The sequence below is a fragment of the Corapipo altera genome, unplaced genomic scaffold (genome assembly GCF_003945725.1).
Source record: "Corapipo altera isolate COAL_440 unplaced genomic scaffold, ASM394572v1 119, whole genome shotgun sequence".
In the NCBI taxonomy this organism is placed as follows: Eukaryota; Metazoa; Chordata; class Aves; order Passeriformes; family Pipridae; genus Corapipo; species Corapipo altera.
The window spans coordinates 1,464,007-1,486,613 of NW_020884985.1; the positions used below are offsets into that span (position 1 = coordinate 1,464,007).

The window sequence follows — 22,607 nt, forward strand, 5'->3', positions numbered from 1 at the left end:
GTTTGAAGACATAAAGTCGTGTTGTCAAAGGGGAACCAGCAGCTGTTACAGATACGAAAGAATATGAGGAAAATGTCTCTTTCCACAACGGCAGATACTGAGGAAAGGTGGTTCCCAGTCGGTATGGCAGTGTTCCATGCGAAGGGGAGTACCACGAGGGCATCATTCCCAACAGAAAAGAAGGTCTTTGTATGTAGACAAAAATACAGTAGGTAATGAGCTGAAGAGCAAATCTCAGATTTACATTGGGCTTAATTATTTCATTAATTTTGTATAACCCATACAGAGACTGCATCCTGTAACAGAAGGCGCTGTGTCGGCCCGTGTCCCCAGGGTTCGGTGGCCGGCTGGGCTCCAGCGGGGAGGAGCGCTCAGCCCAGCGCGACCTCCTCTGTCCCGGGGAGCGACCCTGCAGTGGCAGCACTGGCGAGAAACAGAGCTGCTCACAGCAGGGATCGGCCTCGGCTCATCCCCGTGGGAAGGCTGGAACAAAGCTCTGACAAGATGCGTGGTGCGAAAAGTAAATCATTAGCATTTACTGGACTGCTTCTCAACTGCCTAGAACTGGTGAGTGCAACTCATTTGCTTTAGAGCTGTTTTCAACGATGATACTGTACTCTGTAAATGTAAACTAAAAGTTAGGATGGAGACTATGGTGCAGATGCTTCCACATTGGTATTGAGTTACTATTACACTTTCGCACTGTTTGCAAGTGACTGAAAAATAAAAGGATTCAAGGCCTTTCAAAGTGTTTCAACAACTTGAAACGGGATCAATAGGAAGATTTAGAGAGGAAAATGAAAATGAAGAAGCAGTACAATCTGGACACCAGTAGCAAATCTCATTGGTTGCATACTCTTTCCATGCTTAAAGAATCTAAGCCAATACATCATATCAGTAAAATGTGTTAAAAAACATAGTATTTTAAGTTGTTGTTGTTGCAGTTAACATTCTTAGGTTTTTAATTTTCCAAATAAAATATTTCACATTGTATTTCTAATTTTTTTACATCTTCCTTTTCAGATCTTTTCAGCTAACACAGGTAAATCTTCAAAATGGTATTTTGGTTTTGCCTGCCCGTTTTTTAATGGGTCTGAAGAAAACACACACTTGTGATTTTTAATAAAATATTCTGTAAGTTCTAGCAGTTTTATAAACAAAAATTGTTTTCAAGTTTGATTCAGCTTTAAAAAATTATGTTGATATCTTTATAAATTTTAAACCTCATTTTCAGGAGTCTCAATTCTGTTGGGGACTTGCACAAATATTCAGACTTACACCTAGACACTGGTGTGAACCAGAGAGAAGACTCAGATGAACAAATCTGCTGTCCACTGCCTACATAACCGTGCTACAAATAGGATTCAAACTGCCCCACATTTGCACCAAATTGATTGTTACATATTTTAATAATAAAAATTAAAAATCACCAAAAGAAAATGCCACCACACTCCTTCCAAAAAAACCCCCAAAACCAAACAAAAAAACCACACCAGGAGAAGCACACTCTCCCCTGCACAAATATTTCCAGTGTTTTGTGCTTTATACTTTCCACAGTCTTGTATTTTGTGCCTCCAGGTCCTCGCACCTTAAAATGTGAATATTGAGTTTTTTGAAAGAAGAGGTTACAAGATTACAAGAAATGCTTTCAGCATTCATGCACTCTCTGGCAATAGTACATTCCTGCATATCCTGCACTCTCAAGAGCCTTAAATGCTTGATCATTGTGGACATGTTGCAGTATCTGGACACTTACTGTCATTCCTTTTATGATTAGCAAATCAACTGATCCTATTTATTTATGGAATAGTGTTGGCATTGCTTGTATAGTCACATACAGATTATACATGGTATTTTTTTAAAACAATTAGACTACAGCATATCAGGAATTTAGGAAAAATAGCCATCATCACAGCATGATATTATTAGAGTGAGCAGCAGTTATTACAGTAATTAAAGGATTACAAAAGTGAGCAAGGGAAATAGCACTCCAAATTCAGCAGAATCTCTATTGTCTGAAAATTAGGTCACATAGATGCTTGATAAGGCACTGAACAATATTCTTGTCAAGACTTAACTAAATTCAGGAATGACTGAAATGTTTTCTGATAATGATTTTTTTTTGGGGTTTTAGGTTTCTCTGTGTCTATATATGATGTGACATCGCAAAGCATTTCTCTCAGATGGCCCAAGTTTTCAGGAGCCTCTTCTTACAGGGTCACAGCTACAGCTGTGAATACTGTAGGCCATTCATTACTGGCTCATTTCAGTGATGTGACAATTAAAGCAACTCTAACTTCATTAATTCCCAATACTGTTTATGCTATACAAGCAGAAGCCATTGACAAGAATGGAATTATTCTTGCAGAAACACAGATTATGCAGTCAACAGGTTAGTAAGAGAAACTGGGAAGTATAATTTCCGTTGTCCTCTGTATGACTGGGATTTCATCCTTGATGTTTCATTGTACTGGTAGGGAAAATCTGCCATTCTTGTTGAAGCCTTTTGCCGGTTTTCCTACTGAGTTCAACATTAGCATGGTTAGCTGCTTTTCTCCTCTCATCTTGTTCCAAGTTTTCCTGATCTGGCATGCACAGCTTGCTCAGACTGCAGCTTTTTAAATCACCTACCCTTTCATTACAAAAGCAGACATGAAGCTATTTATACATTTTTCAGAACTGCTAAACAGTAATTTTGTTTCATTCACAAAAGGACTTGTAGCATGTAAGTCACTGATGGATATTGAAAGAATCTACATAAACAGAAATCCTTTTTTATTTCATCACTGAAATGTAACTGAAAAAATATTCTGTTGAAATTCTGTTTTTAAAATAATTTATCTGATAATTTTGAGAAATAGCCATTACTTTTCCAATTGAATGTTTCTTATGAAATTAATTATTACAATAAAATTTGAACATAAAAAAGTAGAGGTGTTTTATCATGGTAAGTGTAAACAAGTAGAAGTATTTATCCTGCTAAATGTAAACAAAATGTCTATTGCTAGCTTAGTTTTGGAAGAAGAGATATTAATGATTAATGCTGTGTAATTCATTTCCGATACACATCAGGTGCTATATATTCTCTACTTGACTGTTAGGCAAAAAACTCCATTAGACTTGCACATGCATTTCTTGCACAGAAATTTTTATGCACGGTTACTAAAGACAATATTTTAAAAGGAAAAAAAATATAGTGCAATGTCTTACTCAAAGATTGCGAAAGACCCACCTGCAAATGTTCCACAGGCACAGTCAGACAGAATATCTGTTACCATTTTTACAAGTGGGGCAACATAGGGTGTGTGACTGTAACTGATAAGGTGCTTGGAACTAAGAGAGCAGACATAACGCTCAGTTAAATAGCTGTGTAATACTTCCTGGGTCTCCCAAATCCCAGGTGAGCTGCCTTGCTTTGAGTAAGTTTGCCTCAAGGTGCATACTTTGTCCCAAATATTTTACATTCCTTTTCTTAATTTTATGTGGGATACACCTTCATTTTATCTTTTTTCCAGTGAGTGTATATCTGAGTATAGCGAGTCTTAAGTGTATCTGCTCTGAGCAGGGGGTTAGATGTCCTACATTTTGTCTGTGTGGAATGTTCACAGCACTCAGCATTTCACAGGGCTCAGCTCCCCAACTTAAGCATGTCTATCATTATTTCCATTTTAGCTCCAGACATACCTGTTATTGACCAAGCTTATTCAAAACTTAGCAACAGTATCACAGTGGAATGGAGAGCGGTACCTGGGGCTACTAGTTATATGCTGACTGCACAAGATGGAGATTCCTTCATTGAAACTGTAGTTAAAAATTCTCCAGGCACAGTGATGGGGCTGAAACCTGCCACCTTGTACAGAATCACTATCAGATCTATAAATTCAGGAGGAAAAAGCCAGCCTTCACCTTTCAGAAAAGCAAAAACAGGTGGACTTTAAAATTCTTATTTCAAATTCTGTAATGTTATTATAAAGCATTCATGCATGTACCAGTCCTGAATTATTATAGTCTTGCATTTTAAATTGTACTGATCACATTCTCCTTTCAGTTTTTGACAACTAGAATTCAGGCATTTGACTTAATGACCAGGACAAGAGTCTGAATTAATGGTTTACTTTATGATAGGACCTTAAGTTAAATATTCAATTGGGAGTTTTACTAGAATTTGTATGAATATATGTATTTTACTTTAACAAAAGGCATAACTTGAAGGAATAGAAGAAATGAAGAAACAACCAAAAGTATAAAATAATAAGACAATGTAAAACTTAAAGGACAGGAAATGCAGTATCTTCTTGGTGATTTTCATTCTTCAACACTCACAACCTTTCATACTTTCTGTATGAGTTACATTCATTTTACAAAACCTGTTATATAATAATTGATGTATCACAAATCACTTTCTGTATTTATTCTATCAAGCTGGCATCCATTTATTTTTCTGCTTTTGTTGTCACTGAATTTGTCTCTCAGAGTTGGTGATTGTTGTTTCTATATTCATTTCTGTATTCATTTCAAATTTGGCCCTTTCAAACTGTACTACTGAAAAACCAAAAGCTTGATTTTGTTCTTTCTCTACAGTCCTGGCTGCTCCAATTCTGTCTGTCAGTTCTCCGAGCTGTGACTCCATTGCACTGAGCTGGAAAGCTGTGTATATGGCAGCTGGATTCTCTGTGTCACTCATGAGGTCAGATGGTTTGGGCGGAATGCTGAGGGAGAACACCACCAATACCTCCTTGATATTTACAAATCTAGATCCAGGAACTCTCTATACTATCAAGGCTTATGCCTGGAATGCCAATGGGATGCCTGGAGATGATTTCACATATAACCAAAGAACAAGTAAGAAATTTTCTTTTCTGAAACCAAGTGAGCATTAAAAAAAACCCCCAAACCAAAACAGCAACAATATAGCAGGAAGTATTTATGTGTGTGTATGATTGTGTTATGTTTTTCAAAGGTACACTGGGTAGATTTCCAGATCACATCATTTTTGCCCCATCTCAAAGTTTATGAAACCTCAGATGACATGACTATGTTTAATAAATATTACTGAGGCAAAGATACCATTAACTGTCGCTAAAGTGGTACCCAGGACAGGTGTGGATAAAGATTACACAAGTTTAGACTGATTTGAGGATTTTTCTAACTGTGAGAAGCAAATATTCAAATAAGGCAGGGAGTTTCAGCAAAAAGCTTTGTGACAGTGTATAACTAGAACTATTTCTTTTAAAAAATGTCACTTTAACATGAATGAGGGTAAGGTCTGCACAAAAAATGTATTTAGTTTGCAAATTATGAAAAAGCTCATGTCTGTAGGCCATAATCTAAGTTGTATTAATGTGTTCCAAACTACTGATATACCGTAGGTCCTAATGCACCGGCGGATGTTAAAGTAGCTTTTAATAGTGGTGCTTTAAGAGTTTCTTGGATGCCAACAGAAGGAGCTCTAACTTACAGTGTCACAGCCTCCAGTGGACTCTTGAAACTGAAGTGTAACACATCCTCCTCCTCCTGCATGGTGCCATCCCTCCAGTGCAGCTCTGAATATGATGTTTCTGTCACAGCATACAATGATGCTGGATCCAGTAAACCTACTGATGCAGTAAGCTTAAAAACTAGTATGTGTCATTGATCCTTATATAGCTTATAGCATTTTAACATGTATTTCTTTAATTTCAAATGCAAATTAGTCCACTGCAATTCACAAGTAATTCTCAAATAGTTATTTCTGCTTTTGACCTTTGTGCATGAATGGTGCCATATTCTTTTCTATTTCAGGGATAAGAGCCTAAACTTTCTTCATATTTCTGTAAGAAAAACTTGCAATGGTGTATATATTGTTAGCTGAAACAGTAAGCCTCCATTTTCCTATTACTAGAAGTACATATTGTATAGTCAATTTTCTGAGTGTAAAACTAATGTAAGGAATAACAGGTCTGTGAGGAAATGGCATTAAGGATTGCCTCTGGGCTGAAAACTGTTCTAGGCCAAGTCTAGTTTTTACTTAGAAAGGAGGTCAACAAAACCACATTCAGTCAAAGTAGCACCACTAGACTAAATTAAGAAACCATCAACCATCACCAGAACAGAAGCTCGCTTGTTTCAGCTACAGCACCAGTGCCATGTCAGAGGTTATTGCTTCCTGACCTATTAGATAAACTGCCCATGTAATCAAAATCTAAACCATTTCTTTTATTACATGTTACTTTAAAGACACAACACTATTTACTTAGTTATTTGATGTAACCTGCCTCATTTTGACTTTTCATTGATAGGAGTTAGAGATCAATTCTGTGAGCAACTCTGAGGCGGATCTAATGGGATGAGAGAGCCTTACACGGTAGACAAGTATTAAGCTGTGGGCTGTGATCTCAGCCAACACTGCTCCAGCTGGATCATGTACATTTATTCTAATAGCAGCAAGCCACACTTCTTTGAACTAGAAAGAAAGTAAATGTTATTTAAGCAAAAGCCATAGAGTTTGCAGTTTAATGTGACATGATGCCACCAGAAAGGGAACCTAAGCAAAGGACAGTTCTACTCAGACACAGCCAGTGAGTTTCATACAAACACATAAAGGGTTTTCACACATAAAAGCTTTTGGATGCTAATTGTTATTCAAGCTAGTATTAAAATTACCATCCCAACTGACTATTTGTGAGCACACACTGTGCCAGTTCCTTTTGAAATACTGCCTAGTGTCACTGGTTTTTTCACTGTTCAACCGGGGCTCCTTACGCAGAATTTGTTTCTGTAAAACATGAAGATAGTATCTATTTTGTTCTGTAAAAATCATACCCACTTGTCATCTAAATGTAAGTAGCACCCTCTGTAAATGCAGATAATATTGCTATTTGCTTGAACAAGACAGAAACTGAATAGAATAATTCTGTATATTCCTGATTTTCCTTTACTACGTAAAAGTGTAACTTCAATAAAAATATTGTCGTTACAATTCTTTTTTTTTTTTTAATTTTTTTTTTTTCAGTTCCTTGTGCACCAGTAAACATATCAATTAAAGAGGATAAACCTGGTCACTTGCTGGTGTCATGGTCTAGCGTCAGTTTTGGTCATTATTATGTGGTTTTTGTGAAGAGTGATGATGGCTTGGAAGTGCACTGCAACACATCATATACTCAATGTTATTTCCAGTCAGACTGTGGCTTCACTTATTTCATTAGTGTCTTTGCATATAACAAGGCAGGGCAGAGTCCTTTAGGTGATGTATTCAATTACACTACTGGTAAGTAGCCACTTATTTTTGCAAAATAATTTGGATCCTTTAACTGTGTTTATGGACATTTTTATGGGAAGATACCGACTTAAACGTCTATTTTTATTCAGATTTTGGGCAAAACACACAAAGGTTGGCTGAAAAAAAGGAACACTTCCCGTTGCCATTAAATTTAACTTGTGTAGTCAAGTGCAACGTGCATACAAACTTGAAAATAGTTTAACAATTCACAATCATCAGTCAGGCAAGGACATATGAATAACTCGCAGCCCTGGTGTAACATTTGAACTCTAGTCCTGTTTAGTTCTTTTCTTTTACCTCAGGAATGGTGTGTCAAAATCTTAAACTTCCTCATAGAGAGTTTTCATACTTGGAAAATGAAAAAAAGATTAACCAGTTCAATGGGAAATTGAGAAGAATGTTGTTTGAATTATTTAACCTCTAGATGCTTTTAAAGCTTAAACCAAAGACATATGTAATTCCTACGTCTGACCTAAACACTAGGATGTCCTGTGTTGATTTTGGAAGGAGGGGCATTGAATTAATTCAGGAAATAAGTCTGGGATTCATGAGACTGTTTGCACAGTATTGGTCACCTTTGGAGATTTAAGACATGAAGCACATAGGTAAACGAAACAAGGCTCCTATTCATGCCAGTTTCCCATTCCCATTCGAGTTTCCCCCTCTGCCTCATCTGTTCCCAGCTCCTTGTTGCCCCAGCGACTTCAGGGCTGTGTTTGTGTCCAGCGACACCGTGCGGGTCACCTGGGCTCCTGTCCGAGGCGCCGACCTGTACGAGACCAGAGCTGCCGCCTGGAGCACGGTGGTGCTCTGCAATGACACGGCCCCGGCCTGCACCCTGTCAGCTCTGCAGTGCAACACCCGCTACCACATCACCGTTCATTCCTTCAGCGAGGCCAGGGGCAGCAACACCTCATGTGCGCCCAAGCACGTGGCAACAGGTACCGTGATCGCTCGTGTTTTCCTTTAGCAGGAGAAATAATTATTAGGCACTGCAGTGATTCATGGATGAAATGCATTACTGGAATGCTAACTTACTGTAACTGATAAAAATTAAAAAAAACAACCCTCCAAAACACGGAGTCTTTAAAAATTTACTGTAAGCAGGGACCTAAAAACAGATTTGGATTGAAAGCTTCTGACAGCTCCAATATTTTGAAAATCAGATTTACAGTTTATCTCTGGTTTTCTACACAAACTCTGTATGTTGTCAGCTCTGTCACAAGGTCTAAATTCTCACCAGGTGTAAGTATATAAGGATCATATACTTTTTCCAAGTAGTTTGCTAGTTCTAACTGGAAGTTAATTATCATGTCTAACTTACATAATATGTATAAACAATCTGTTTAAATACTGTTAATATGAAATATTTCAGCTCCCTGCAGTCCTGAAATTAAAAATGTCTCAAAGGAGGGTCTTTCTGTAATCAGTGTACAGTGGCAATCTAACAATGAAGACGCTACATATGTTGTCACTGCCAGAGGAGAGGCTGGACTTTGGCATTGCACAAGCACTGGAAGCTCCTGTACCTTAACTGATCTTCCCTGTGGATCTGCTTTCTCTGTCAGTGCTATAGCAAGATCACCAGCAGGACAGAGCTTACCAAGCTACAGTGTCCCTTTAGAGACAGGTATGTGGGAATTGTATGTTAGCAGCACAATATTAAAATAGTTCTATGACTCTTTATATGTCTTTGATTTTTTTTTTTAATTACAGTATGCGCATATTGTACTACCTGTTGCTGGATGCCCTTTGTGTGAATCTGTCTGTATCTTTGTGTGTGTGAGAATGATCACTTGGCAGTTGCCACATACTGAGAAGCCTTAGTGCAACCAATTATTTTGTGGCACAGCTAACTAGAATGCAATAACATAAGCCACTAATGTAATACATAACTTCTTTGTCAGCATTTTGATATTTAATATTACTAGGAGAAGCAATGAGATAATGTCCACATCAACAAATAAGCAGTGTAAAGAACAGATTAAAGCACATCCTACCCACCACTCCTGCTATTAATTTTCTAACAGTTTTGTCCTCTACCACTTAACCCAGACAATCCCCAGGCCCTGTACAGCAATTAATGTACACCAGGGTCTATTTTTAACAGGCAGTTTGGCTGCAGTCATCTTTTACAGTAGAGGAAGAGACTTTAAACAAAGACAGAGCTGGACTGAGCTATATGACTTGAGGGTTAGAGGTAGACCCTGCTTAATTATCACATGTACTCTGATACTCTGATGAAAAATTTTAGTAATTTTTCGAATCTTGGTGAATGATCATGTTGTAGTAATTCCAGTATTATAACCCACTGTTACAGACAAATTGATCTTGTATTGACAGTCTGTTTATTAGAAGCTTGCCAGCAATGTCAAGTATTTTTCAGCATGCTAGTGTTTGCCTGAGAAGTATGCACTTCTTCATTCCTTTGCTCTTGATCATGTACAACTCTGGCTGCAACCCAACAAAATACCTTCCAAACCAGAACTGACTTCTCTATTTTTTCTTTTCTTTAAGCTCCTTGTTGCCCTAACGACCTGATACTAACTCAAGTGACACAGTCTGTAACGAATATCAGCTGGTCTGCTGGGAAGGGTGCACAGACATATGTAACAACACTGGAGTCTCCAAAAGGACAGGCAAAGTGTCGCACTCTTCAGAACTACTGTCTCCTGGGATGTATCACATGTGGCACCAACTACACAATGTCTCTGAAAGCAATTAGTGAAACGGGTCTGACATCCAGTTGCACATATCAGGGATATTCTTCCAGTATGTAAATTGTAAATGCACTTGGGAAGAAAAAGACTCAGTATACTCAGTATACTTTGTATACTGTTGGTCTCATACAAATAGCACAACTGAAATTCAGTACATACTTAGTACACTTGCAGCTCCCTCTTCTAAATAAATGTACTTTGGATTATTTTCATATAATTTAAAACCTGTTCTTATGACAGCCATCAGGTGGCCATATAAAGAAGTTTTAATAACATTGCTCCAGAATCAATTTCTTAATTTAAATTATGCTATGGCATAATTAAATTTTAAAGACCTCAAAAGGATTCTGGGCACTTTAAGGTAGGCCTCGTGCCAGGTAAGAGCAACAATATTCCAACATGTAAAATGGCTGAATTCCAGCTCCATAATATGAGTCTGATAAAACATTTTCTTTCCTAGTTCAGTTCAAGAATTGTTTTGGCTTTCTGTGAAATAATAATTTCTCAGTGAAATGCTGATAATCATAGTAATTTGGTTTAAAATGCACTCTAGGAGTTCACAAAATTTGCTTATTAATGTTTCTCTCTTTATTAGGTGCTTGCTGCCCCTCTGGGGTGAAGCTATACAGACTGAGCAACAATGGCATCAGGGTGTTCTGGCGAGCCTCTGATGAAACAATAAACTACAGCACTGATTTACATGGTTCAAAAGGCAACTTCACCTGTACCCCCAGCACAGGTCGAAGTCACTGCGACATCACCGAGATACCCTGTGGGGATGTCTACACAGTAGTGGTAGCTCCACTTACTGATAAGGGTCTGAAGCTCACATTCTGTCCTAAAAAAATATACTCAGGTAAAATTTAAATTTCTTTGAATGATCTATTTTTGTCCATGCATTCTAGATGGTTAAAATATAATCCAAAGTTATGTAGGTATACGTAGCATGTTCTAGTGTTGACTACAGAGTAAACTTCATGGGTGCTGTCTTGCAATATCTGTGACAGGAACTTCACAGGAGCATTTTGGGACTGAGCATACTTATCTACACAGGTCCTCTTAACTCTGATCACCTGTATCTTGGTGAAGGTTAGGAGTGGTTACAATATAGGAACAAATAAATGAGCATTTTTTGGTTTGTTTTTGAATTTGGTTTATGGATGTTTTTTAAGTAAAGAAACAATTATTTCTATGAACCACTCCTAAGCACATTTTGAAGTAATAATTGTTTAAAGGGGTAGTAATTACCTTGGGATTCCTTTCCTAGGGCATGGATTTAATCCATTTTAAAAGTACTGGTATCTGATGGGATTGCACAGTTGTAGAGATGGACTACATACTACAGACTAATAATGTTTCACAGCTCAAAACCTGAGCTCACACCTCACACTTATACCACTGTTTCATGTCATTTCAGTAACCTGTTCTGGAAGCTCTCTTGGAATGGGTAAGAGCACATAGTACATTCATTACAAATTAATGAAGTTTGTAAAATATGTTCACATCGTTTAACTTCAAATAAGATGCATATAACATAAATTTGATCATCAAGGCTTCTGTTAGTATTATGCAGGTTTGTCTTACCCCCCATTTTATAATGTATAATTAAAAACCCCATAATCTTATCTATACTGTGGCCTGTATACCATCATGCATAGTCACAACACTTACTATTTATCAGATAGCACAAAATAAAAGGCAGGCTTATCTTTTATAGCCTCACCATATCCCATTACAAATTAAACGAGGTTGCAGTTCTGATTTTTATTTTTAAAAAGCTTAAAAAAATGTGGTTTACCTCAACTTATTCTACCTTATTTCTTCTGGGGTTTAAACAGGATAGCCTTGTGTTTTATTTGCCTATGTAAACTGCTAGAAACAACTTCAAAAGCAGCCACTGAAAAATTTCTCAAAACAGTTGCCTTTCCATAACTGAAATTGAATTTCCAAATTCTTTTCTAGTGATTTATAGAGGCAAGAGCAATGCAGAACACATCTAAATGAAAATTCTGGGTCAGATAAGGAGGTAAGTTACAAAAATTGCAGCTCATATTATGATGTATTAATCAAACTTTTCCTGCTGATTAAATCTTTGGGATTGGAGATAATCCATATTTACCTCCAAAAGCTCATGTTGTCTACTCCTACTATCAATACTGATTTGTTCTCCATTTGTAATAACCCTCTTTTGCTTCATTAAACCTTTTCTAATACTATCCTATAGTTCCCCATAAAAGCCTTCAAAATACAAACTGATCAAGATATTCTTTAGCACCCATTTACTTTCTCTCTTTGCCAGCTAAAATTGCTTACTCTTCAACACAATTACCAGTGTTCTGCACTCTTTACTGCTCCTGTCTCAAAGGAATGGTAAGAAATCACTGCTGATTTTTTTCCCCCCAAGGCTTATCATCTCCTTTTTGCTGCTATTTACCTACAGCTATCCTGGATGTTAAGGTTGTTGATAATACCATTCTCCCTAAATGCTCCTTTCAGTCTTTCTTTCCCTAAAGCTGGAAAGACAACATCTGTGCTTAATGGCAACATTCACAGCTGCTCAGGACTGGTAGGAGGGAAGCTGAACAGCTAGTCATATCTGAGATGTAATCCAGGACATCAAATTTGAGCCCCAGCTGACAAGATCATTTTTAAAATGCAGCTGAACACTTGATGGAGATGGCTCTAATCTTGAACTATCATTTTCTGTGCAAGCAATCACTTTTAAAAGTTCTTCCAAGAACCGTTATTAATCAGTAGGTGTGTTCCAGAACTAATGTACCAATGAAATAAGGCTGAAATAAAGATCAAGAGAGTGAAATTAAACTTCTTAAAAAAAGAAAACAAAGCAACAGCAGTTCAGGTAGAGCCACTCAAAAGTAGCTCGAGGCTTAATCGAGTGTTCCAAGGCTATTTCATTTTACTTCAAATTTTAAAAAAAGTTTCTTCCTTTACAGTTTTGAGAGGTGACTCATGAGGGGTAAACAGAATGTCCTCTTCACATCAACTGACTTGCTTTGCACTGTAGCTAACGAAGAACTGACAGATATTACTAAAATTTTAATTTCCCATTTTTCAGAAAAGGCAGGACCTTTTCTCATACTCCTCACTGGTTACTTTCTCAGCCAACACAGAAAATAAGTTCAAGGTCAACAGTTCTACAAACACATGTAATCTTACAAAAAGAGTCTTCAGAAACTCGAGTGTACAAAGGTAACCAAAGACAACAGGCATTTTTACACAGCTGTGTTAGGTATCTCAGTCACTGCTTCTGATCACCTGCACAAAATCATCTCACAGGACTCTCACCCTTCAATACATTGATTGTAGATGGCCCAAGAATTATATGTTGCTTCTTAAAACATCATCTACATTTAGTCATGGTCAAACAAGTCTTTCTTTAGAAAACGTTATTTGAAACTGCCCTGCATTAGCTAATAAACAGTTGGCAACTTTTCTCATTAATTGAAAAAAAATATTATTGCTAAAGGCTTTCTTCCTCAAAGGTTTTATTTAAATATTTCTTCTTTGGAAACATCCCTGTGAAACACTGCCACCAAGGCTTAAGTGTTTAACCAGGTTGCTATTAACTGGATTTTCAGAGGTCAAAAGCAATCAGTTTCTTTCAGAATCAAGTTCAGGCCCCAAATTTCTTCTTCTCGCATAAACAATTCTGGTAATTCCATGCTCTAACAGTAATTCTGATGTTTTTTAAACTGTTGGTGTATATTTTCTCAATTCTTCCTGGCATACAAACCTTAACATCTCAAAATTGCACACTACAAACAGGACAATGCTGTTTCATCAGCTCTCCTCACTTTTATAATTGAAAAGAAGCATAGGTGTAACAGAATGTATTATTTGCATGTCTGTTGGGGGGAAAAAAAAGGAAAAAGCTGAAGAGTAATGATGTTAAGAAAAAACACATTGATTCAGCTCAAAAAAAAATGGTTAGGAGATGTACACAATTAACCAAAACAGGGAGGAAAAGCAACATAACCAAACTGAGCCAGAGCCACACCTCCTGCTGTGGCTGCATATATCTTCCAGGCCTTGTTCCTCAGGCATTAGGCATTGTCTGATAGTAATTAACACTGCTGATATGTGAACTGGCACTGGCAATCACTCAGATGAGTAAAAAATTTTGGTGAGGATTAGTTGCAGGTTTTCTCCAGACTGAAGTAAATGCTTTTTTATGGGTCATGCTGACTTAATGGACAATGACATGTAGTGTTTTCATAGATGTAGTTTCTACACTACTTACTAGTATGAACCTCTGGTCTTTATGAAATAAAAAACCAGCACCAATAAATCCCCTCACCAAAGTGACAAAAAAAACCCTAACAGAAAGCCCCGAGCAACCCAACCCCATTAAGCTCTTGAAAGAAGAGATTTACAAACCAACAAGGTACATGGGCTTCATAGCAGTGCAAAAGGCTCAAACAGCAGCAGAAGTTCTCTCATTGCTTCGGGTTCCCTTTAAGGGTGGAATTTGTATACTGTACAAGACTAGAAACATTACTAATGCAGTACTTACCGTTGGAGCCACGGGAAATTTCAGAGACAGATGAGGCTTCCCAAGGGATAACTATCCCAGCTAGGTAACTATGGACATGTGGCATACTGTGGGAACTTTGGGTTCACAGTGCTTCAGTCGTTGTGCTTTTACCCTGAGAACTGAAGAGTGCACAGACTGTCAGAGAGCAGCTCCTGGGGTAACTCCCATGCCTCCAATTAAAACTGGCAGAAATTTTCTCCGAATGCCCTGAGCTGAATGCCCAGTGCAGCTGCACTGCAGCAACTGCAGCAGAGTGGGCAGCACCAGCACCTCCACTGAACTTACCACTGCTCACCAGAGCTGCTTTCACGCCCCAGTTCCTTTTGGTTTCAAGGAAGGTCATGTGAAATAAAATTATATCAGAAAGACAAAAAGGAACTAGAGGCCCTGGATCCAAACCCAAGAGCTGCACAATACTAAATCCCAAGGATAACTTAAGACAGGTGTCTTGTTGAAGTAATTTTCATGGGTCTTGGTTATGAATATTGTGCCATCCATTACACTGCTAACTCAAGTACATAATATGCATCATATTAAATCCAGAAGTCAAAAAGTACTATTTATTGGAAAATAAAAGCACAGTCCTCAAATTAGTGCACTTGTAAGAGGTACTGGCATGGGCTGGTCTTTTCACAAGCTGTACCAAAATGTTGACCATCTTTGTTGTAGTAAGACAGCCCTTCTCCACTTTCAGGTCAAAGACTGTGTTTCTCAAATACCTGTATTTTTCCCCGCAAATAAACCATTCTTTCACTGTATTTCCCAACAATGGCAGAGGAGGGGGAGCCCTGAAGGAACAATTGGAAATCAGTAATCCATTTTCCCTGACAGAACACTGGCCTTGCAGCCTCTCTGCCTAAGAGTGTACTTGCTTCAGAAACTGAAGGTTTTTAAAAACAAGGCCAAAAGAAGCCCCCTAGACACAAACAAGATAAAGTTGTCCTCACTGTTTTGACTTGGCAGACTGCAAAGACAGCTCTAATAATCTACTAGACAGGGTATTCCTTAAATGGCCAGTACAGTTTTTCTCCCATATTAAATGAGAGCTCAGTAGTTTAGTTTTACATTGCAAGGGAGTGACTTCGTTGAAGCTGAAGTTTTGTTTCAAGCTAAGATTTAAAATCAGGTAACACAAATATAAACAGACAATACCTCAACAACATCAGTATTAATTGATTACTAAGGATCACGATGACAAAGGAACTGTTTCTGAACTGATAGTTCAGAAAAAAATTAGAGCAGGGAGGAAGAAAAAATGAAGTTTGCTCCTTGGAACACTATAGAATGAAGTGTACTGTTAGAAGTTGAAACACTGTTTTCTCCTGGATGTTAAAAAAAAAAAAGCCTAGATGACCTGCATCACACAGAAGCAAAAAGGCACAATTATCAATTTATTTCTACCTTCTACCTTCAGGTCACTTCATCATCATGAGTCACACTTCATGTTCTTCCTGTTTTGGGGCTGCAGCATTTCTTTGTTTGCTACATGTCCCACATAAAGTACTTATTACATAAAATCCCTTATTCATACAAAATGTCACTTGATCTGAAAAAGAAATGTGGAGGAACCGAAACACTCTTCAACTGGCAATGAACATGCAGGGGAAAGCTGACACTCAATACAAAGGAATTAATTGAGAGTTTATTCCAGATGGTTCTCCTCACTTAGTATACAAGTCATCAGAATAATCTATCAAATAGACTTGGACTGTAATGATATTATTTTTCTTCTATAATCCATTTTGGTTTTTGCTTCTAACAACCTGTTTTAAAAAAAAATCTGCCAGATGAAATGTTCAGCATGAACTGCGATCCTTACTATTTGTAGAAAATATGACTTAAAAAAGGACACTGTTATTTAGTTCATATTTTAAATGTTTAGACTTATAAAAATGCTTTGGAAGCTTGAAACTGAAATCCTTTGTAACATTTTTCTTCTTCCTACCTCCCTCTTCCCATCTTAAATGCCTTTATTAGCCCAGGATTATCATAAATGACAGAGTGCAGCTGATGATTGAAAAAAAAAAAAAAATTAAAAGACCACAAATGGATAAATTGTGCTTAAAAAAAAAAGGAAGCTTACATGGATTTTTTTCAAACAAATAAAATGCATAGATGGCTACGGTACTCATCTGTCAACCTTTACAGTGTCCGCTTGAGGTAGCCTTTCTACAGAATTACTAAACAAGCCCCAACATCATCTAAATCCTTGCATCAAAACCACTATCTCTTTGAAAGTCCACTAATTTAACACCACTGGTGATCAACATAATACAAAGCTTTGAAGAAAACAGCAGGTACAGTGGACATAAATGTTAGTTCTAAATCTGCAGCCCTCAATGTACATTGTATGCACATAAATATCTCAGCTATAGTACACATTCCAAATCCATCCCTAAAAGCCATACTATTACATAAAGCACAGCCATGCTAACTTCAGGATACAAACCATAATTCCACGTCTACAAAAGGGAAGTATAATTAGTGGCAGTTTATTGCCTCATACAAATTTAACCAACATGGCAACTGTGCCAAAGGAATTAAAACATTTTCAGGACATATGTACAGACTGTACATTTCAGAAACATCTGAACAATAAAAATGCAAAAACAATCTCTGCATTACAAATTAAACTAAACAAATGGTTTGAAACCGTCAATGCATTGAATGGGTTTACAAAGGCACTTCCCTACCCAAAATAGGAAATGACAATCTGCAGCCTAGAGGGAGGTTGGAGAAGAGTGCTCATCAACTACTGCACAATCTCAACTTTAAGAAAAAATAAGCAGGATTTAATCAAACATTTATAGGATTCAATGTGATCCACTTCTGAAAGAATTCACAGAGTCTCATCTTTGATTTTCTCTTGCTTTTCCTGGTTCTCTCGTTCTGTACTTTGGCTCCTTCGGCGATCGGGTTTGTCAGAATGGTCCTTGCTATCACTGTGATCGTGTTTGTGGGAACGTTCTTTGCTTCTGCTACGCTTCCTGGATTTTTCTTTGCTGGGACTCTGATCTCGTTTTCTGGACTTCTCAACACTATCTGTTCTTCCTCTGCTTCTGCTTCTACTTCGTTTATTCGACTTCTCCTTACTTTCATTTTTATGTTTACTTGATTTTTCTTTGCTCCTGCTTCTGCTGCGCTTACCTGTGTTCCTACTGCGGCTCCTACTCCTATGCTTTCTTTCCCGGCTTCGACTTCTACTATGTTTTCTCTCTTTTTTGGACTCCCTCTTGTCATCCCGGTGTTTCTTCTCATCCTTGTCATCCTTGTGTCTTCTCTCTTCTGTATCACTCTTACTTTTTCTTTCTTTTGACCTTTCTCTAGATCGATCTTTTTCCCTCTCACTACCTCTTTCCTTATCATAATCTCTCTCTTTTTTTCGACTCCGTTCATTTTCTTTTTCTCGCTCCCTATCCCTGTCTCTTCTATCTCCTTTCCTGTCACGACTTCGACTACGGCTTCTGTATCTGTCCCTGCTCCTGCTTCGCCTCCGTTCCAGTGCACGATCAGTACTTCGAGATCTCCGCCTTTCTTTTTCTCTCTCCTTTGCTTCACGTTCTAATCTCTGCCGTTCTCTTTCTCTTTCTAGTTCTCTGTCAAAACTAGATGATCCATGGCCTTCCCGATGGTGACTTCTGCTTCTGGATCTTCTGGGAGACCTCCGGGGACTGATCGATCTTGGTCTTGGAGACCTTTTAAAAAAGAAGATATTCAGTGTGAAACACATTTTTCAAGTTAAGAGACCATCTTTCCTTTTCAATTTATACTTTACGTACACAGTCTGTTTTTCATCTTAAATACCAAATATCATGTGATGATTTTAATCCATTAGCATCCATAAACTGTTTTGCCTGTTGCCTTAAAACCCAACCCAGTGAAAAGACAAGATGTTGCTGGTAATAAGTTGTTCAATATTAAACTTTTAACATTAAAAATAATGTGTATATGACCTTGAACGTCTACGTTCTGCATGCCGTTCGATTTCTTCCATTCCCTCCTTGCCCTCTTTCTTGATTTTTCTAGGTCTGCTTTTAATTTGCTGGTCAATAGCTTTCTGGACTGGCACAGGAATTCTTGGAAACAAGGTGGAAAACCATTCAAGCTTTGTGAGGAAGGAACGAAGCATCTCCCCAATGGTCATAACGCAACCCCCACCTGCCTTCACATCCAGGTCCTGTAAAATACAAGCAAAAAATATCCTGATGGTCAAAAATATTCTTTACCGATTAAAAAAAAAATGTTTCTACATTACTGTCCTATTGAAGTCTCATGATTATGAAAGTTTACTTGTCTCATATTCTAATACATTTCCTTAGAAAAAATTCAAACTCTGCACCCTTTGGATTTGGCAGTATGTTACAGACAGGGAATGGGACTTAATATATATGCATGCAGGCACACACTAATCCTGCAGCCATCTGGATGGTAAGGGACTGTCGATGAAGAGATTAACGCAAAATCCCCTTACACAGTCTGGTTATGTGGTATGATCTTGTATTTTATTTCAATGCCAAAATGTTGAGAAGTCCTTTGAAAGTACATTTAATACTCCATTTTGTGGATGTACAACTGTGTACCATCATGCCCAACCCTGTGGCCTAAATCATTTATGAACTACATCATTGCCTATCTAAAAATGATCATAGAAAAACCTCTAGTACAAAATGGCATCCTAACAGAATTGGAAGCAATAGCAAACCAACTGCCATGAAGCAGTGAGGTTTCTAATTTAGAAATATGTAAAAAAATAAATAAATGAACAAATAATTGGAAACGCATAATCCATGATGACCATTGTCTCTGAAAAGGGTCATTACCGCATGAAGGCCTTCTTGCTATGCCCTCTCACAGCTCAGGACATGTTAGTCAGCTATTGTCAGTCCCAAACCTATAGTGCAAGCACACAAGGAAAGTGAGATTTGTTATCTAAACAGGAAGAGAAAATCTAAACGTAAAACTGCTTGCACTCACACACATTTAAGTGTTCAGATATACAGTTTTTCCAAATATAATCGCTGCAGAGATCTAAAGAAGAAAAAAAGGAGTTAAACGTAGCACCTGGAGAGTACGTACAGTTAAACAAAATAAACATAAGAAGCATTTTGAAAGGTAACTCTGTATCCTGGGAAGTTTTTCACAGCAGCATGACAAAAGATGAACTGCTTCCACATATTTAAGAACTGGAGGGGGAAAAAAATCCTGTAGGTTTAAATAATTCCATATATAAAAATTTGCTTCATCCTATAGAGTTTGACCAGGACTGGTAAGAAACTTAAGCAGCCCCAAGCACGTAACACAAAGCTACTGATAGCAGCTGGGAAACAAACACTAATTCCAAAAATATACTGGGAGATTTTAAACAAGAAACAAATACAACTTGATAACCAATACCTGCAAGAACTAAAATGTATAAATAAAAAATATCCTTTGTATAATGAACCAGTTAAGACTTGCACAATGCAATGCACTTGTGATCACTTTATTGTTCTTTAAGTCTACATTGAGTTTACGAGACCCTGAGAATGAAGCCACCCCAATTCTTCTCATAAATTAGAGTCCAGCATTGCAGAGGAGAGTTCATATTAACTACCCCACCTGGGGGAGAAGGAGGAGATCACAGAGATGCAATCAAGGTTCAAATTTGTTTTGATTTTTGTTAAAAATGTAGAATAGCACAGGTTTACCTGAAATAATAGCTGTTTCCTTTGCACAGTGTTTTTGATACTTAGCATGAAAGAAGTTGTTCACTGCAGTCAGATACAGGTATAATTAACACTATTTTTATTACAAATATCGGGACATCATTTGCAACTACAGCATTTGGAATTTCTTGAAGTAGATGTATACTGTCACACTGAAGAGGGCAGATGATCCTTCCTGTTCCATTCTTAAATCTAAGATGTAACTTAAAAACCTGCTCAATAAATACAAATTGCAGCAGTACGTAGCAGACTGTGTATTCAAGTTCATAGCCCAAGAAGCGTCACCCACCAACTCCCTACTCTGTTTCCCCAAACAATAAATCAGGACTAGGATACCAAAGGTATTCTCCCACCTGACTGCATAATAATGCAGCCTCTGCACTGGATTTCAGTGAGCAAATCATCTTCTTTATTTGTCCCCAAAGACATTAACAATGGAACCTTATGCCATAATCAGGCTGTTTGCTTCTCCTCTGGAGAAATCCTGGGTTTAGTTATTCCAGGACATGAATAATAACCACTGAGATTTTTGGCAGTATTTTCCAAGGTGAATGTTGGTTTCTACTATACACTTCCCGCTCTTTTAAGTCAGCATCAATTCTCCTATCCCAGTAATAAATAGATAATATAAATTTAGCATTCTCGTGACGTACTACACCTTCCTTTTAAGATAAGACTTTGAAAAATGTACAGAAGCCACACACAGCCTGCTGTCTGAATTCTGATTTAGTACACCTGTTTCACATGGCTTTGTAAATCTGACACAGTAACACATACTAACCAGCGAAAAATTCTGTTAGATCTTTGACATTTAAGAAAAATAACCCATGTCCGAGCTCAAACCTGCTTCCTGCACTAATTAATAAAATTAAACAACAGAACGTTACAACAGCCAAACTACAGAAAACCTTATGAAACAATGTTTAAACCTAAAGTAGGAACATGAAAAGAAACAAAAGAAAACAAATTATTACCCTCGCCGACATACCTCTTCGTCATCAAGAAAGGATTCAAACCAATCCCATAGATCTGTAGGTGGTTGTGTGTACCTTCAAGTACAAAAAAAATGTAAAATTTTAATACAGCTTTCTGCATATTAAAACAGTCGTTAGTTGATAACAGTGATACTTACCTAATATACATAAATCCAAGAGCCCTAATATATGGAGAGTCTGTATGAGTTATAAGGCCCATCACTTGCTTACGAGTGAGTTTCAGGGTAAATAATTTGTAGAGCAGACAAAAGGCAGTGGACACAATTCCTCCAGTTCCAACACCACGCACCTTTCAAAAGCAAAAAGGTAGGTGAGGATGCACGAAGTCAAAGACATTATCCCAAATCTTCAAAAGAATGTGAGAACTAACACATAATTAAATCTACAAACAAAGCTATGTGGAAAAAGTAACGCTACCTGCATCCACAGCTTTGGAAGCAAGAGGAATATATCTACTCTTTGTAATAAATACTTTTACATCCAGAGACTGATGTCAACATACCAGCAAGTTTGAACTATGCTTGGGAAAGTTCTTTACCAGACAGAAAAATTTAAGAAGGCACGTACTTCTACTTACCCCTCCACACATCCCTGTCTGGCCTGCGGTTTTCCTGCTGCCCTTCTCCCATGGTTCAACATGTGTAACCTGAAAGGGAGGTGGGGGACAGGAGAAAGTAAATTACAATTGCAACCTCCATAATGTTTAGGTGCTTGTACAAACCTGATTTAAACAATGGACATCATAAACCAATCTTAAAAGTTTGTCTTCTATGAAATTCAAGATCAAGTCTGCTTTGTCATTAAAGCAAAGCATCCTGCTTTTTAAACTACATTAAGAAATTAAAGCCAAAATCATGACTGAAGTTTAAAACAAACAAATCCCAAAACACCAAAGGAAGCATCCATGCTTATTCTATACTCCACGTACTTTCAAATGCTTTATGATTAAAGCCCATCATTAAAGTTTTCTTGGGTGACTAAACAACTGCCTTTATTTAAACTGTTTAGTGATATCTGCTGCTGAGAGCTACAGAAGTCAAAATATAGCGTCTCACATTCATGAGTCTCACTTAAGCAGTGAGCTTAGCCAGAGATTTCTTTTTGCTATCACCTACAGTTAGGACAAAAGAATGAAGTTTATAAAGTGTAGTATTTTAATAAAAAAAGTCAGTGTTTTTTCTTGTAGGCTGCAGTGATGTTCTTAGGTAAAATGGTTCCTAAGTACTAACGAGTAAATTTGCTCACTTCAAATCTTGTGAGACACATTTAGAGAAGAGTGCACACACACAGTTAACCAACACCATTTCTAAAACTTGACAATAAGAGTCATAAACAAGTTCAGAACCACAAAACTGCCTGTGCTGCCTTTGAAAT

General features: G+C 37.5%; 2 protein-coding genes across 14 annotated transcripts; one reads left to right on the top strand and one right to left on the bottom strand.

The window, feature by feature from the left end:
- Positions 1-313: 313 nt before the first annotated feature.
- On the top strand, positions 314-18,466 carry FNDC7 (fibronectin type III domain containing 7). Of its 10 annotated transcripts, none has more exons than XR_003531398.1 (14): positions 314-567; positions 1,024-1,042; positions 2,135-2,392; positions 3,673-3,927; positions 4,582-4,842; positions 5,370-5,621; positions 6,992-7,246; positions 7,942-8,199; positions 8,634-8,888; positions 9,776-10,030; positions 10,574-10,834; positions 11,396-11,551; positions 11,941-12,004; positions 18,126-18,466. XR_003531398.1 is itself a non-coding variant. In XM_027666060.1 (14 exons), exons 1-13 carry the CDS (start codon positions 505-507, stop codon positions 11,976-11,978), a joined length of 2,460 nt encoding a protein of 819 aa, XP_027521861.1. In that variant the 5' UTR covers positions 314-504; the 3' UTR covers positions 11,979-12,004; positions 18,126-18,466. The 10 variants fall into 10 exon arrangements, 9 of the variants coding, with proteins under 9 accessions (XP_027521861.1, XP_027521864.1, XP_027521862.1 ...); XM_027666060.1 differs by having other exon boundaries at positions 11,396-11,425; XM_027666063.1 differs by lacking the exon at positions 18,126-18,466 and adding an exon at positions 12,419-12,879 and having other exon boundaries at positions 11,396-11,425.
- PRPF38B (pre-mRNA processing factor 38B) lies at positions 16,154-21,941 on the bottom strand. Of its 4 annotated transcripts, none has more exons than XM_027666084.1 (5): positions 21,811-21,941; positions 21,371-21,522; positions 21,227-21,287; positions 18,487-18,710; positions 16,154-18,228 (listed from the first exon to the last, which is right to left on the bottom strand). In XM_027666084.1, the coding sequence occupies exons 1-5, from the start codon at positions 21,820-21,822 to the stop codon at positions 17,373-17,375; spliced, it is 1,305 nt and encodes a 434-aa protein (XP_027521885.1). In that variant the 5' UTR covers positions 21,823-21,941; the 3' UTR covers positions 16,154-17,372. The 4 variants fall into 4 exon arrangements, with proteins under 4 accessions (XP_027521885.1, XP_027521888.1, XP_027521886.1 ...); XM_027666087.1 differs by lacking the exon at positions 21,811-21,941 and adding an exon at positions 19,354-19,424; XM_027666085.1 differs by lacking the exons at positions 21,371-21,522; positions 21,811-21,941 and having other exon boundaries at positions 21,213-21,270.
- Between the last annotated feature and the right edge of the window lie 666 nt (positions 21,942-22,607).